At 41.1% G+C, this 16,976-nt stretch overlaps 1 protein-coding gene across 4 annotated transcripts in view; it reads right to left on the reverse strand.

Annotated features, from left to right (window-relative positions):
• Unc-13-4a (BAI1 associated protein 3) overlaps positions 1-16,976 on the reverse strand; it is a 139,364-nt gene that overhangs the window by 60,518 nt on the left and 61,870 nt on the right. For all 4 annotated transcript variants that reach the window (XM_076810922.1, XM_076810939.1, XM_076810929.1 and 1 more), the window contains exons 2-3: positions 14,296-14,897; positions 13,374-13,621 (exon numbers count right to left, since the gene is read on the reverse strand). In XM_076810922.1, the coding sequence (XP_076667037.1) occupies positions 13,374-13,621; positions 14,296-14,490 (443 nt within the window). In that variant the 5' untranslated portion in view covers positions 14,491-14,897. The remainder of the gene's footprint in view (positions 1-13,373; positions 13,622-14,295; positions 14,898-16,976) is intronic.

A 16,976-nucleotide genomic window follows, 5' to 3' on the forward strand; every position in this document is an offset into this window, starting at 1 on the left:
ACTGAAAGGACGGAGTATCTCCTCCTAGCATGGACGACGAAATGCGTCGAAACATTGTTACAGCCCGGACAAATTCAATCTTTATTCCAGGGTCAGGTTATCTGTTGCGCACCCAGCTGCACGTAATTGTACGAGCTTCGACACGGAAACCTCTAAATGCTTTTGAAATATCTTTGGAGTGGGTATTCAAACTATCCTTGAATACGTTCGAAGCAGTTTTCGGATGGAGGCAGAATTTTAATGAGTACCTAAGTATCAGAAAACCCCGGAGAAACGAAGGAATTTTGCTCGCGATGCAACGCAATTCTGTGGGAATTTGAATGAAAATATTTGGTCGAAATTTAGAGGCAAAAATTAGAGAGGCTACGAAAACATTCCAGAAAGTTTTATTTAATAGACCCATTCGTGACTTTTTGCCATTAAGGGGACTATTCTAAAAGTGAAATGCAAAGGGACATCTCTTTGGCGATGTTGAAAACATTTACATGAAACAATAATTTATGTTAATCCGTTCCATAAAGCTTGTCGATTAAATTTTAACAACCGACACCGGAAACCTCAATGAACCACTGCTCTTAAATCGTGGATTTGCAATTCGCAAGGATGAAAGTACTCAAACGGTTACTATCCACCCGTGAGTTTATAAAGTGAAACCGCCCTGAGCATTTTAATACTACTTAACAGCGCCTTCCACCCTCTGTCTCGTTTTACTTCCCCTTAAAAACTCTGGAAATATTTCCTCACGAATTTCAACACTTCCCGCTACGGAATTATATTAATTAAATTTCCTTTCGACGTTCGGCAAACACCGAGCGGGCAACTTTTAATTTGTGAACCTTAAAATATAACACGCTCACAATATTTCAAAACTTTAATCCCTCTCCATTTAATCCGCTCCCCAAACGTTAATCCGTCTCCGTTTTCAAATTCTGCGATATCAAGGGGTCATTCTACTTTGGTCGGCCGAAATTTAAGCTATTATTATAGATCCCTTTTTTCGGTGCAGAGAACATATGATGAAATAAATCGTTTTGGTATTTATTAAGCTAAACATATATAAAAAAAAATTAAAACGAATTTTATTAATTTGTTTTAAATGTTTTTTTACAGCGTCAATATGGCACCTAAAAAAAGGTATGTCCGTGGCTCAGGTGATTTCCCCAGTCAGGTTTATTCAAAACGAAAAATTCGTAAAGATTCTTAATCTGTATGAGGGTCGCTATCACCCGTAGCTCAATTAACAACTTTTGTCGAAAACTAACAAAATGGGGCCGGTTTGAAAAAATAAGTATGACAAAACATCTGAACTCGGTGTTCCCCGAGAAAAATCTCTGTTATTTTTCGACAAAAATTATTGATTGAGCTACTGGTGATAGCAACACTCGTACAGATTAAGAATCTTCTCGAATTTTTTGTTTTGGATAAACCTGTACCGAGAAATCACCTGCGCCACGAACATACCTCATTTTTTAGGTGCCATATTGATGTTATAAAAAGAACATTTTAAAACAAACTTAAAAAAAATCTTAAATTTTTTTGTACAATGTAAGAGTAGCTTAATAAATTCCAAAAAGATTGATTTCATTATATGTTGTATTTATTCAGCAAAAAATCATTAAAAATTGCTTAATTTTGCGGCCGATCAGAGTAGAATGACCCCTTAAGAATCTAAAGCACCTGGATGAATTTTACGGCTCCTTTTCCTACTGTTCCGCCTTTTACTTTAACTCCCTACCATACGAAATTCGCTCTGTAACCTCTTTCGCATCCTACAAGCATGCAGTAACACTATTTTTTGCTAATCAGCATTAACAATTAATTATTAACTTTTCCTTTTATCATTTTCCAACTACGCGCGTATGATGTTAGTACTTACTTTTGATTATGTTATTTGGCCGTCTACACTTACTTTTCGTGTTCTCTATTGTGTTAGTTTTAGTTTTAAGTAGCTTTAAATGGTAAGGTTAATAACAGCTGACGGCTGTACCTCGCCTTTTGCACTCCTCTAGTGTTATATGTGCTATTCAAATCTAACTATTCTTTTTCTTTTTCCTCTTTCTCTTTCTCGCTTTTCTATATGTTTTCTATTGTAAAATCTACTGTGCAATAAATAATTATTATTATTATTATTATTATTATTCTTATTATTCTTATTGTTCTTATTATTCTTATTATTCTTATTATTCTTATTATTCTTATTATTCTTATTATTCTTATTATTCTTATTATTCTTATTATTCTTATTATTCTTATTATTCTTATTATTCTTATTATTCTTATTCTTATTCTTATTCTTATTCTTATTATTATTATTATTATTATTATTATTATTATTATTATTATTATTATTATTATTATTATTATTATTATTATTATATCTAACACCATTCTCTCCGAGCAGAAACTTCACTACCCCAGAGGGGGACTGTTCCTCCAAAATTGCCGAAAAAGTTGCCGGGGAACTACCCTCAGTCTCCACACCCCCAGAAAATCATTTGTCTCTTGAGAGTGGCGTCCTTTGGCAGCCATCAACCACGAACTTCTTATCGTTTCTGGACCGACCGCAGCTTGCCCGAGCTATTCGTCTCTTACAAGATCGGACAGTGTCTCTCCTCTCCGCGGCGAACAAGCTCCAGGCAGATTTCGCGGTTGGAATTTAATGGCTCCGGTTACATTCGCAGTTTATCCAAGGGAAACGGCCGACGGTGTACCTTCGGACAACCGGGGCGAATTGTATCCCCCAACACGGATGTGCGATATATTTTCGGAGGTGAAAGCAGCTGCGCGTAACAAAGGCGAAAGTCTGACGCAATGACGAATTTATAGATCTGTTGCTCCACCTTCGAGCGGGCGGATAGCTGTCCGTCATTTCTGCCGAGCAACACTCGTGAAGCCAGCCTCCCTCCTCGTCAGGACGGACCTCTGTCAGGTCCGAACAGCCGACCGAGGACACAGCCCGTCCTACGAACGTGAAATTACGTCGCGACGCCATTTGCCTTTACGCCGGTAATCCACCCGAGTTCTTTCATTTCTCTTCCTACCCCTCCTGTGTTTTCCTACCCGAGGCGGTGTCACTTTACGTACCGTCGTTGCGACCGTAACGCGACCTTTATTACAGATTTATTGCGATGCCAGCATGCTACTCTCCTCCCTGTGTCAGGCGCCCCCCCGGTTTTCTCTTGCTTTCCATTCATCTGTCACTCTCTTGCTCGCCGACGTGCTCCGGTGTGCTTCCTTTCGTCCTCGGGCCGACCCCGTGTCAGATTCACGGATAATCCGCGCGAAGTCATGCGACGGAAGATTCTTTCCCGTCGCGAACTCCTCGACACGCTCTCTGGCCGAGACACGCAACGTTATCACCCGAGGTAAGTTGCTCCCCCGTTGGCGATCCAGCTGCGTAACTTTCCCTCCAGCGAGGTTTAAAGTGAAAAGGATTCAACGATGGGTAGTAAAGTACCCGCTGGATGGTGGATCGGCGTGCGTCCGACTGAGCAGTGGTTGCAGTGTTGAGAGTTCTTGTGGCGAAGGTACGTGTACCCACATGACATGTGCAACTTGTCTGGTGTAGTGAATTATGATTTGATGGAGTGCTTATTATGTGGTAACTACTCACATGTAGGTGTTTCTGGACTGTGGGAGCTGGTGGAAGTGTTTTTATTGAACTATTATATGTATCACTTTGCAGTGACTATTATCTATCAACGCATTTCACTGACGAGGAGAGTCTTCTAGGTGTCCGCCTCCGATTACTTTGAATTTTGGATATGTTTTAGAGCACCAAATAATAAGATATACGTGGTTTTTTATGGCGGCCCGTTTTCATATTTAGAGGGTAAAATCACCCCTCAAAGTTATAAGATTTTCGGGTGATCATCTCCGATTGCTTTGGTTTTTTGGATATGTTTTAGAGGGACGAAAAATAAGATACACGTGTTTTTTTATAGCGACCTGTTTTCATATTTAGGGGGTGAAATCACCCCTTAAAGTTATAAGATTTTTAGGTGATCATCTCCGATTGATTTGGTTTTCGGATATGTTTTAGAGCACCGAAAAATAAGATATACGTGTTTTTTTATAGCGACCCTTCTTCATATTTATGGGGTGAAAAAACCACCCCTCAAAGTTATAAGATTTTCAGGTGATCATCTCCGTTTGTTTTGGTTTTCGGATATGTTTTAGAGCACCGAAAAATAAGATATACGTGTTTTTTTTATAGCGACCCGTTTTCATATTTAGGGGTGAAACCACCCCTCGAAGTTCATAAGGGTTACGCAATTGTGTTGAGTAAAACTTCATATAAATTTCATTTGCATCATAATTATCCAAAAACTAAAGCAATCGGAGACGAACACCTGAAAATCATATAACTTTGAGGGGTGGTTTCACCTCCTAAACATGCAAACAAGCCAAAATAAAAAGATACCTGTTTCTTATTTTTCGGTCTTCTAAAACATATCCAAAAACCAAAGCAATCAGAGGCGAACACCTGGGAGACTCTCCTGGTGAGAAAGAACACAAGATGGTAAATTGCTATATAACCAAGAACATCTACAAGTATGATCGAATGCACTTTGCCTGAGCTTTCAACTTTTAAGGGACTTGTAACAAAAGACATACTGTTGTAAAAGAGTCTTGAAAGTTCGCCTTATGGAAAGACATAGTAGCTCGTGGTCATAGCTTATAAAATGTCATGGCACTGCGTTGATGGTTCCTAACTTTTACAAACTGAAAGACGTAGCACCGCGTCATCCGCGGTGAAAGCGTTAATGCATCACTATAATGTTATACGATAGTGTTATACAATCTAGGTTGCAGCAGTGGCTGCGATAGATCTTGCTCCTCATACAGCTGTTGGTGGAAAAGGATTCCGAGAAAAGCAACGTTGAGGACATTTCTTACAATAACAACAATACAACTACCGTGTATGCTGCGTATAGAAATATACTGCAATTCCTTTTCCAAAGTAAGAACATTACTTCACAAAATATTCCTCATCTTTTCGTTTAAATGTCGATTCACTGTGGATTATTTGGTACATTGACCATTTCTGTTTGTCAGCCGAATGAGCAGTGTTTCACGTTCACCCTGTAGATTTCGGCTCACTGTTCTTTCGAACGGGAAGCTAAAAATACAACCCCTAATGGGTGCCTGTATACATCATCGATTATTACACCCAGAGCCCCGCTGATCGTCGTCAAGTTTTATTAGACCGCACCTGCTGCGCTTAATTTTATTTCCGTGGTCGGAGTGGATTGCGTCGCGAGTAGTCTTTTACGATCTCTCTGGCGATACTTCCGCGGCTGCCGAGATGCACTCCATCAAGTATAAGCAGCGGGGCAAATCCCCGTGTCCAATCTCCATGCACGAACGGGATTTTACAGCGCGCCCACTAATTTACGGGAATAAAGTAAATCCGTTACACTCGCGATTTAACGTCGCCGGATACGTCGACGTCGTCTCGGGATCTCCAGCGGAATTCCTCCGACTAATCAAAACGACAATCTCAATATTTCTTACGGTACACTGAGTGCTGCAATCCTGAGCAAACGGGGACGAATTTTCTTGTAGATATCATTTCTGAAGTAAGATTTCAAAACAGCATTTTATTGAATCTCGCCCATTACGCAACAAAAAAAGCAACAACTAACTATGTATTAATGTAACTCAATCTGATGGTCTAATAAAAACGTATTATTATTATTATTATTATTAAGGGGCCGTTCCGGTCTAAAAATGTAAAAAAAAAATCAATTTTTTTTTAAATGTTCAACCCTTTAAGCATAAGTGTTTAAAAGGATTCTTTGAAATTTGAAAAATTACTGAAGTTATAGGCATTTCAGTAACGGCGAATGCGTGGGAAAATCCGGCCACTCGGCGCCCACATAAAACTTTAAACGCATTTTTCTCGAAACAGTAGTTTGCAAATCGGTGGTGCAAATATCTCGAAGAGTTATTATCCGACTCGATTAAAACTTTTTTTATTTTTAAAAATATACTTCCATGCAGCGGGGAAACCTCTATCATTGTAAAAACTTTGAAAATTTGTATTTTTTAAACGCGTTGGAAAGACGAATAATGTAGGGAAAAGTGACTTCAAATTTCAAGTGCCGTTATTTTGTCAAAAAATGACATTTTTTTTGTCATTTTTAAAGCTATGTCCACTAGGGAATTTCGTGCTCCTTTATTAATCTGGCATTGTTTCTTATTTTAGACCGTTTCATCGTTTTGCAAATATTTTTTTACTCCTCCACTTCAACGAATGCCCAGTGTCATTTGCAATGATTAATTACAGAACTAAAATATATTTCTATAGTTTAAGACAATCTTAATACAATTGCAAAAAGTCCCATCAAATTGTCTGTGGTAGTTTTTCTTTAATTAATTCCTAAAAATTGCCTATTTTGATGGGCTCTAGATCGGAACACCCCTTTAACACTGAGTATTTTAAAAACAAGTAAATATGGTGCTCGATAAGCCTAGCGCCAGAGGAACCTCTGAATTATCTTCCCTCTTGCGATCTTCGTTATTTCTTAATTGGAGCTAGATGAAACGAAAACTAAAAAGAAATTTCTATTTGCTTCCAGTTTCTTACACTCCTAATTCCCTCTGTAGGATTACCCTTAAGTGGAGGTACCCTCTGAAGGAGAAATAAGGTAGTGATCAATCTAAAAGTTTGACAATTATAAGCACCGGTGAGAAGGAACCTTCAAATTATTCTTCATCCGTCGCGATTTCCTGTGATCCACTTTATATCTTAATCAAGCTAGAAGGAGGGAGGGGTGCAAGTATGGCTGAGGGGAAAACGAAGCGACAATCATCGAAACTGATAGGAGAGGACATCTTTACCAGCGTCTTCTTGAAACCCTCCCCTAAAGGATGTCCCATCAATCCCTCCCCTTTTGCTGGGAACTTCGGTTTCTCATTAGTTATAGTTCCTTGCCTGGTATTTATGGAAAGCCCCTCCACTTCCGACGCCGTCTCGGCGACGTTTGATTTATCACCGTGCAACGTGTTATTCGCGACTTCATCGGCGCAACGGCCGCGTCATCGGGCAAAGGCTTCCAGTAAACTTAGAAAGAAACATCGGATCCCCGCTCACGATTCCAATTTATTTTACCGATAGAGACTTCGTTCCCGCCTGTCGGAGGGTATAAAATGGGGCTTCTTTCAGGCGAGCAACCGTAAATACCAGTTATGTACTCTCTTACAATGCGAATTTTCTTCTCGACAAGGGGCAAGGGGTGACGGGAGTGGCCGACGCCGTCTCAGTTGGGACTCCGATCGCTCGCGTAACGTTGCAAAAAATTATCTCGTCAATGTAAATCCCGAATAACAATAAAAGTATATTTGTTAAGCTCTTCAGGGTACCTCGACGTTACATAATTTACATAGCCACTCAACGGTATGAATAAGGGGATGTGCAACTGCGCGTGTTTCATAGAGGTTTTTTTTCTGACTAAGCTCTGCATGTTGCGTGCATTATTGTACTCTGTTCCTCATGATAAGTGGAAGAAGCTGTACGATAGCTCAAGTAACGCGTAATTAAAAAAGAAATATTTTCTAATGCCAGCTAAAAGAATTCTCATTTCCCTTCAAGAAATGCTTTCAGCCTCTCCTGTTTAATTTCATGATTTGGGAAACCGAATTTGCTGAGTTTAATGAAGTCCCTCGGTAATAGTAGTTTCGTTGATCGATGGAAATTTCGTTGTGCGCGAAAACGTGTCTGTAATACGTTCTGTAACAGATTCTTTGTCGAGCGAATTGCCTGAAAGTTCTACGAACGGCAAAATAGTTGTTGCTAGTTTAGAGTTAGCTACGTGTTGCGAATTCGTGCGGGAAGGGTGGGCGCGCACTAGGTAGGTACCTTATACATATGCAGTTTGATTAGATCCTCTCGAAAGACCAAGCCCAATTCGAAGCATCGAATCCCGTCCCTCCGATTTGGTAAGAAGGATGGCCGCGGAGTTCTACGTTGTCTCTTGGGATATTTCCCAGGGATACTCGTGTACGAATGCTCTCGCAGAATGCCCAGTAACGACTGCGCAAAAATAATAAATATTCACGACAGATATCTCCTTTTAATCCCGCGGTAACATCCAACCAAACTGAATGCTTTTCCTTGCTGTATATTCTAATAAGAAGGGCTTTTAATTAATATAAAAACTTAGGAAATAAACTCATGATCGAAGACAGAGGTATGGCAGGGGCATTGAATTAATTCGCCGATAATTAAATAAATAGTTCTACGAAAAAGGGGTTCAGCGATCAAAGTTTGAAGTTTAAACTATTGCCATTGTTCCGCGTTGCATAGATTCGCAGATAAAAAATAGTCACGGGCTTTCATTAACCGTTAGGGGGGCTGATTTATTAGTAGGAATTCCTGGGGTCCTCACATCTGCGTTGCACACTTTACTAGACAGTTTGACCGTTGCACGGGCCAATTTGTCACTCGGCATTCAAAGTGAGAAGGTCGCCGTAAATGCAAAGGAGGGCCAACGCTTCTGCCAGCCTCATGGGCACCTCTGGAAGGGTCGCCGGTTAACGTGCAACGCAGATGTGGGTGCCTTACGCTTTCGCGCCGTTCTCCTCGGGCAGGTAAGAGGACTTTGCCGCCAAAATTCCGGCGGAAACGACTCCCGCCAAATCTCGCGACTTTCCCAGTAACGACGCTCCAAGGGCGCAGGGAATAGGTGGTGCGTTTGGTCCTAGGGAAATTACCGATTGGTTGACACCAACAAGGTCAGCCAATCGGGTGAATGCCGCCACCGCCGAACTCGCTTCAAGAAATCGAGTCTGGCAAGAATTCGATTCCAGTCAGTCTTCGAAACAGATCTCGACCGAAAGATCGTACAAAAAAACGATACGCGTTCGTACGTGACTCACAAGAACCATATTCACACCCACAATTCACTGTTTATCTTTTTGTCACAATCTTCTCAAATGTAGTTTATTTTTGTTGCTCCTTGTTGAAGAGCTGAGTGTTATTTTATTAGCCCTAATACGTTAACGCGTCTAGGGGCATCCACGTGATTCCGGTGTCAAGATATATCGGACGGAGCCTTACGACCTCCGTCGACTCGAAAACAAAACTCGGGTCGCATCGAATTATCGTGCGAACAGCCATATTTCACTTCGTTTACAACGCGTAGGTTTGCATGGTTTGGCGAGTCAAGGTAAATTTTTAGGTTCCCTACGCTGGAAATTTGGAAAAGGATCGAGCATGTTCGTTGCGCGCTGTCATGCAATCGAAATACGTCTAGATACCGCAACAACGACCCGCGAACTCGGAACGACACTTTGCTCAGGAAAGTTCCTAGCCCCCGTTGCATAAAATATTTCCGTGGCGAGACACGATCGGGAACAGGCGGTGCACTCTCGTCCATTCGATGTTCGAAGTGCATCAAGAAAGGCGAGGCCGACGGAATCCGCGGGTATAAATTCGCGACGTCTGTTGCGAACTGCGGAGACACGTGACGTGTACGTGGACAAAAGTTTGATATTGCTATATGAATTTTGATAAAACGAAAGTTTCGCGGCTGACGCATCATGACGGATACGAGAGTTGGGCAAAGAACGACGCGGGAATATGGACTTCGTTGAGGGTAGCGGATTCATTGCTTTCCACGGGACTTCAAAGCAATTACTAAATTACCGTACTTCAAGTTGAAATTAAAAATACTTCGCCTTCTCAGATGAAGTAACTTTATGAAAATCAAGTCGGGTTACGAAAGACGCGTAAAAAGTTGTTATAGAAAACACTTGTGGAAACTGATAATGAGAGTTGACTCGTGAGTTTGACTGATTATGAGAGGGGTTCATTGAGATAGACTGGAGTTAACTCGCAGTGAACTAAGATATTTACTTAGAATTTATGTGGATGTATACATAGGGGAAATGATTTTTCTCAATTTGTTTATACGTATCAGTTTGGCTCGAGTCTTTAAGCTACCCTTCTGAGACCTGTTGATCGGAATGCTACTGGAAGAGTCCTATTGGCTACATAAATATGGGCAGTCGGGTATTTCGTGACGAATGAAATGCTGCTTGCAAGGGAAAGTGTGAAAGATATGGCTGAAGATAAGCTTTCTCTGCAAATGTTTGGAAAATATTCAGAAGCAGTCATTATATTGGGTAGAATGATATTATGTATGAATACGAAAGAATACTAAAATTTGGGACAGTATTATGCTAGCGAAGTCACACGAAGCGATACAGATCTTGAATTTGTTCTGCATTTCGCCCTTTCCTCGCGTGAGCCAAAGTCGTATGTTACGCTGCCTTTTCCTTCGCGTATGTATATTTGCAGAATGATTAAAGTTTTTTTTTATCGAAACGGTTTAATTAATCATTATTATACAATTCCCTTCGGGGCAATTTAGAAGTCTACCAAGCTTAAAATAGCTTAATTTATTCTTGACTTTGAAAACGAAAAGTAGAATATGAGTCTTTTATTTTGTAACAAATAATTTCATGAAAGTAACTGGTAATGAGAGACCGTCCTAGTAAAAAAAATAAACAAGTAAACTTTGTTAAAAACGATTTTAAAATTGGAAATTTCAAAACGTAATCGATAGCTCGTATTTGCGATTGGTGTTGAATTTTGGATGCCAGATTTGATGATAATATTTGGAAAACAGATTTTATGAGATATCAATTTTGACATATCGGTGGCGTATCGATTTACGTTCATTTATAACGAGCTCCTGAAAGCTTTAAACGCTTGGATGCCTACATGTACATAGATGTGTATAGCGAATCCGAGTAGAACTATATCTAGCGGTGCCAAGTTTCGGCTACTCGAAACTAATCTAGTTATCTAAAACTGTACTGTAATCACTTGAAACTTATCGAGTAGAGTGTTTAAATGGACCTGTTTATGCAATTAGGCAGTTCTCGATGCGTATACCATATATTCAAAAGATTCAGCAAAAAAGTAATTGTGTATTCTGAAAATTATTTATCATTTCTACGGGAAGATGTGTCAACTACTACCAGTGCACAGTGCCCCTATTACTACCACTTCATTTATTTTACCCAATAAAAATGCAACGTATAAAGAACGGTGTACAATCATAATAATAAGAAGAACAGTCCAAATTTAATAATAAATTTCTTTTGTGCACTATTCGTTTTACGTCACTTTTTTATTAAATAAAATAAATAAAGTGGCAGTAATAGGGACAGTAGCAATAATTGGGATACCTACGCTATTTAAGATGTATTATAGTTTGTCTGTTATAACATTTATTATGGTCGCGTAATTCGTAAATCATCGTTGGACAGACATATTTGAAAATCTGAAGTCGAGGAGCGTTTAAAATAGATCATTTCCTACCAATTCCTGCTATTACGATGCGATAGCCGTTTGAAAACTCGATTTCGTCGGAGTTCCAGGAATCCTAGTATCTCGAAGATGTAGCTCCGTCCACGGAACTCATTAAAATTTCCCGGGCACATTGTCCACTTACCATAGGAATTGATAATTGGACACTTGCAGCTTTCCTCCCCATCACGCTTTCTCACATCGAGCGTGTCGATTAATTTGCGCAGTGATTTATCCAATTCATGATTATTCAGTTGAAGGTATTAATAATCTCGACGATAAAAACGACGATATTTCTGATTTATATGGTGTCATTAATTTCACTACCCTATTATCAGGAACTCATTCCGACGGTATTAATAATAATGTTAATATCTCTCCGCGACAAAATCTTGTTAATATTTATAGGAAATAAGGCTTCATTTGGCAAAATCACGTAGAAAGTTATAAAGTGATATAGTTTCTGTTATACTGGCTTAGAATGTGTCTGACTATGGACGATTAGTTTCCCTATGCTTCCTAGCTCTACTTATTCCACGCAGCCCAGTAGTACAGATCAATCATTTCTGCGCCCCTACGCTACATCTACTTGCTCCGAAAACTTCGATCAAAATTACTCATATTAAATAGAAGTATCTGTATTGCTACATAGTCGTCGCTAAATTCCATTCAAGCTTCTCAACCTATATTATATTTCTGTCGAAATAGAATTCTAAAAAAGCAGGGAAAGCAAGCATTTCCATTTACTTCTCAATGGCACGATTCTCAGTTAATCCAAAGAGATATCCCTGTTATAATTTATCGCAAGTTTCAATCGAAGTATATGCACGAAAAATATTTGCTATCGTAATTTGAGACGCGAAGCTGCTGCATCCGTTGCTGAACTGCTTGATTTTATATGTACATATATATTATAGTTGTACATTTAATAAAAAGAAACAAGAAGGAGACCTATCTCATATCGCGTATCGATCGTTCTATTCAAAATTCCTGTTGGTAAAGAATTCGGAAAAAATGTATTTAAGGCATGAATGAATCCAATAATAGGACGGCGGCGCGTGAATCTGAATATGCAAATGAAGTATTCATGAGGGTTTTGCTATGCAAATCAGCCGATAAAAATGCACTTATTATCCGATATGTAAACAGTATAACAGTTTATACAAAGTACTCGACGTACATGCACGTGCATTCATTAAAAGTTCAACGACGCTCGAACCTTGATGTTCACATTTTGTCCATCTGGATAACTACGATGCTAAGATATTAAAGTTTCTTTCGGTAAATTTTATTCGTCAGCTTCGAGCTCGGATGCCCGTGCAGTCTGTTCAGAGTACTGTAGAGATGGTTCGAGTTAATTAAAGTGACCTTAGGCAAACGGGATTAGTATGGTTAATTGGAAAGCTTAGCGAAACTTAGGACAAACAGATTAAACTATCAATGTGTAGTTTGGAAGAGGAAGACTGCCACTCTCCGGCGAGCGTTATCTCAGATTAATTGAGGCAAACCGAGAGTAAATGAGTTTCTTCGTCGCGCAAGTTGTTCTTATTCCATTAAACGGGATAATAACTATTCGACGTCCACAAATTTTATGTTTTGTACCTCTCCTCTATTCAATGCAATTCAAAAGTTTCTGACACCAGCTACCCCGATTTATCATTCCCAAACACTTTGTCCCGGCGCCTGCAGTACTTCAGGTCATTTCAGATATTATAAAAGCAAGTTAAGAAACCCAATTACCAAACATACGCCCTGAGAAAATTTTACTTATAAATAATACTGATACACGACGTAAAACTTAAATATCCCTGGAGCCGCTTACTATTTGGCCGAGACTCGCCAGAAATCGTCTCACCGCCGCTCGCACTTGAAATTTTCCACCCCTCAATCCCAACGGACTCGTGTCGAAACATATTTGCCCGCCTGAGAAGCGAGAACCGTCCCCTTTTCAACAGCTCTCTCTGCTGGGGACTGGTTTCAAGCAGGAATCTCAGCGGCACGCCGAGTGACACACGTCGCGAACGCGCGCGCGAGAAAGAGTTCTGCTCACCCAGAAGTGGCCTGTATGTCGACTTCCGGCCAAGAGGGTCTCCTCCTGCAGAACATCAAAGGCGGTCTATCGCTGGAACCGGTGTTCCTTCGAAAAGAGCCGACCCTGCGCGGCGACGTGCTGCCCGACGTAGCTCCTGCCGCAGGGTGCACCGTCAGTCCCGGAGCGGAAGTGCACTCCAGAGTTCGTCTACGCGTCGACAGCGAGCGCGCATGGGAGGATGTGACCGTGCCCGGCGGTGGCACCACCTGGAAACAGTAAACAGGCGCGTCGAGATCGGGGCAATTATCCGCCACGCAAGTTCCATCCACAAGGGACTAACGCGGACCCTTGCTTTGAAGCTGAAGTCTCCCGCTAGATAGATTCTTTCCAGATGAGGCAGCCCCAGGCGGAAGTAAACACGGAGGAATGTTAGTGCGTGCAACGAATCACCAGGGCAGTCGATTCTCTGTGGATTTCTCTGTGTCATCCGCGGAAGGAGGTCGTGACAATCGTCGCGGGAGGATCTGTATTTTATTGGCTGTCGAGGAACTGTACTGTCTAAGGGCGGCTGGCAGTGATCGTGCCACTAACGTTTGGGAGAGTTCACGAGTGGTTGAGGGTTTGTTTTTTAATCCTTTAGGGAAGGTTTCGTTTTCCACTGCTTTGAAGAAGCTGTAACTCTGGTCAGAAGATGTTCCTCTTTCGATTTATAAATGAAACTTTATAGACAAAAACAGCCGATCTTATCTAGTACGAGCAGACTGTAATTTAGCAGATTTTACAATAAAAAATAGATGACTGAGGATTCTCCTAAATTTAGGTGGCTAATGCTCCTCATCCAGAAATCAGAGCTTCATCAGCAACCGTGTCATCGTGCCGCCACAATTAACAACAGAGTCTGAAACGTCTGCTTTGCATTCAGAAGAGGCTCGGGTCTCACCTTGGGGTAGCCATGGGGGGTCGATTGCTCCGTGGAGTTCGTGTTGGTCGTTCCGGTGACGCTTCCGGTGGAGCCGCTTCTTCCGGTGGTGCTGGCTGTCGAGTCCTCTCGACTGAACGAGAACCTCTTCGGGCTGAGGCTGAGGCTCGCGACGCTGTCGCTCACGTACTGTTGCAGCGAATTGAAGAAGCTCATTGTCGATGCGGTTTGTCAGCTGGTATGCAGTTGGTCTCCTCGACCTAAACGAAATGCCGATTCGCGAGAGCGATAGCAATTCTCATCGTTTTCCCTGCCGTCCGTCGCTGTCCCCCAGGAGCTTCGAGGCTTATGCTTCGCGCGAACTTTACACGCATCGATCCCGAAGCGACGCGGTGGATTGGCTCGATGATACGGGGAGGAAAGCACCTCGACCTCGAGAACTTTCACGGTTCTTTGCGTCACGGTATCGATTCTGCCCCAGAGCCATTTGCAATTTTGTTACTTTCTTCCTTCGCGATTGCTGCGGTCCTCCGTGCAACTTAAGTCATCGTCTGTCGCCCGACGCTTTAAGCCGCCTGCTTCACCGAAGGGTGGGGCTCGTTCCCACGTTGTATCGCCATCATCTGTAAGGAAGAGAACTTTGTCAGCGAAAAATGAGGGAACATTCTAACTCATAATTTTAACGTTTCTTCTTTCTGTTATGAATGTGACCACTGAGGGTAGCAACGAGGAGGATTTATGTTAAGTGGAGGTACAGTTTCTGTTTAGTGATATGATCATAACGATCTTCAAACGATGTTCCCCGTAACTTGGTAGTTCACAGATGAACAGAAATCTGTCTATATCGTTGGCAATAACTTTAGGGTGCAGAAGCAGATTTATAAAATCAGAGAACTCGGCAGAAATACTTTTCTGAAAGAATAAATCTTTGTCGAGTAGGTAATGAGCTTCAGTAAACACTTTCGATTCACAGGTGCATCAAGCTCGATAGTTTGCCAGATATAGGATCGGATGTTGATGACTCTTGAATTCTGCAGGCCAATTTTGATGACCCCCGATTTTCGAGATTCGAGTTTAACGATCCCCAATTTACGTGACGCGAACTGGATGACCCCCGAGTTGTTAGATTTTAACGATATTTGCATTGTAACCTTGCTGCCAATAACGCCCGAATCAAATTTAATTAATGACTCTGTGGACGTTGAAATCTGTGCCTGATGCGTTCGTATAAGTCGAATGGCATGTAACACCTCATAAAGATTAGGTTTGAAGAATTTTGAATGTCGGAATTCAAAATTGGAGAATTATTAGTAGTATCGAGTCCCATAACGCGGAAGGTATTAGAGCTTAGATTTCACGAATCTGGAATGGGATCTCAAGCCTCAGTAATCATCGATGTATCAAACAGACTCAGTGACTATTAGTATTGGTGGTCGTATGACCCGAGGGTGATCTGGGTTAGCTTCGAGGATCATCTGGATCAAGTTCCATTGCTCGAGGGTCACCAGGATCAAAGCTCACAAACGATCAAATTCTAGTCAGAGGTCACTCTATTCGAAATTCTTGATATCAAAAGATTGTACAAGATTCATCTAGCACATACTCGTGTCTTCCTTTACACGCTTCCCTTGATTAACCCCGTTGCTGCTAAATATTTCTCTAAGTTTTCCAACCTCCGGCTAAATACTTTCCTTGGAACTATCGATGAATTTTTAGCTATTCTTTTAAACTGACCACTTCATCCTCTATTAAATACTGTTTTGACTGTTCAGACGAGTATCGATTTCACGGAGCATGGTCTCACATAAGACAGCGTAGGTTTTAGGTTCACCAATTCCTATTCGTCAAACATTCCTGGCGTCACTCGCATGAATAACTCAGAAGACATCGAGATAGAGGAAAAGGACCAACTTCGTCGGGGACAGATCTAGAGGCTTCGCATCGAGTGGTCCGAGGTTGGTTAAAGGACGCTCTTGGTAGCTTCCATGAATGGCGGCTACCCATTACGTCGCAACCTTTAACCGAATTGACAGTAAAACCCTCAAGGTATTTTCGCGTTTGGAAAGCTTGCGGATAGTCGGTTGGGTTGCAACATGGTTTCAGAGGTTTGGGAAAATGAAACTGCGAAAATGTTTGGACAAACATTTCGGCACGATAAAGGCCGATCGGATGGGCATCGATCGAAATCAGCAGGGGAATTCATTACTCGCATTAACATTCTCAATGGCGTAGCTGTACCTACCCTAAATGTGTGACGTAGCAATCGTTTTGAACGTGCTGCCCGCTACTATATTCTAGTCCACTTTCCTTAACTTTCTTACACTTCTTGTCTGCTTGTCCTAGATTCGTCTGTTCATCGTTTAACTTTAGGTTTACTATTATGTATAGGGCTAGGCTTTAAGGGGTCGAAAAATTAAGCTATACCTAGTTAAAGATTTTTTCTCAGTAAATACAACATATAGTGAAATAAATCTTTTTGGTATTTATTAAGCTACTCTTATGTTATACACAAAAAAATTAAAAAGAATTTTTTAAATTTGTTTTAAATGTTTTTTTTTATAGCGTCATTACGGCAGCTCAAAAAAGAGGTGTGTCCGCGGCGAAGGTGATGTCATTCAGGCTTATCTGAAATAAAAAATTCGAAAGATTCTTAATCTGTATGAGTGCCGCAACCGCCCGTAGCACAATTAACAATTTTTGTT

Source organism: Andrena cerasifolii, chromosome 1 (genome assembly GCF_050908995.1).
Source record: "Andrena cerasifolii isolate SP2316 chromosome 1, iyAndCera1_principal, whole genome shotgun sequence".
NCBI lineage: Eukaryota > Metazoa > Arthropoda > Insecta > Hymenoptera > Andrenidae > Andrena > Andrena cerasifolii.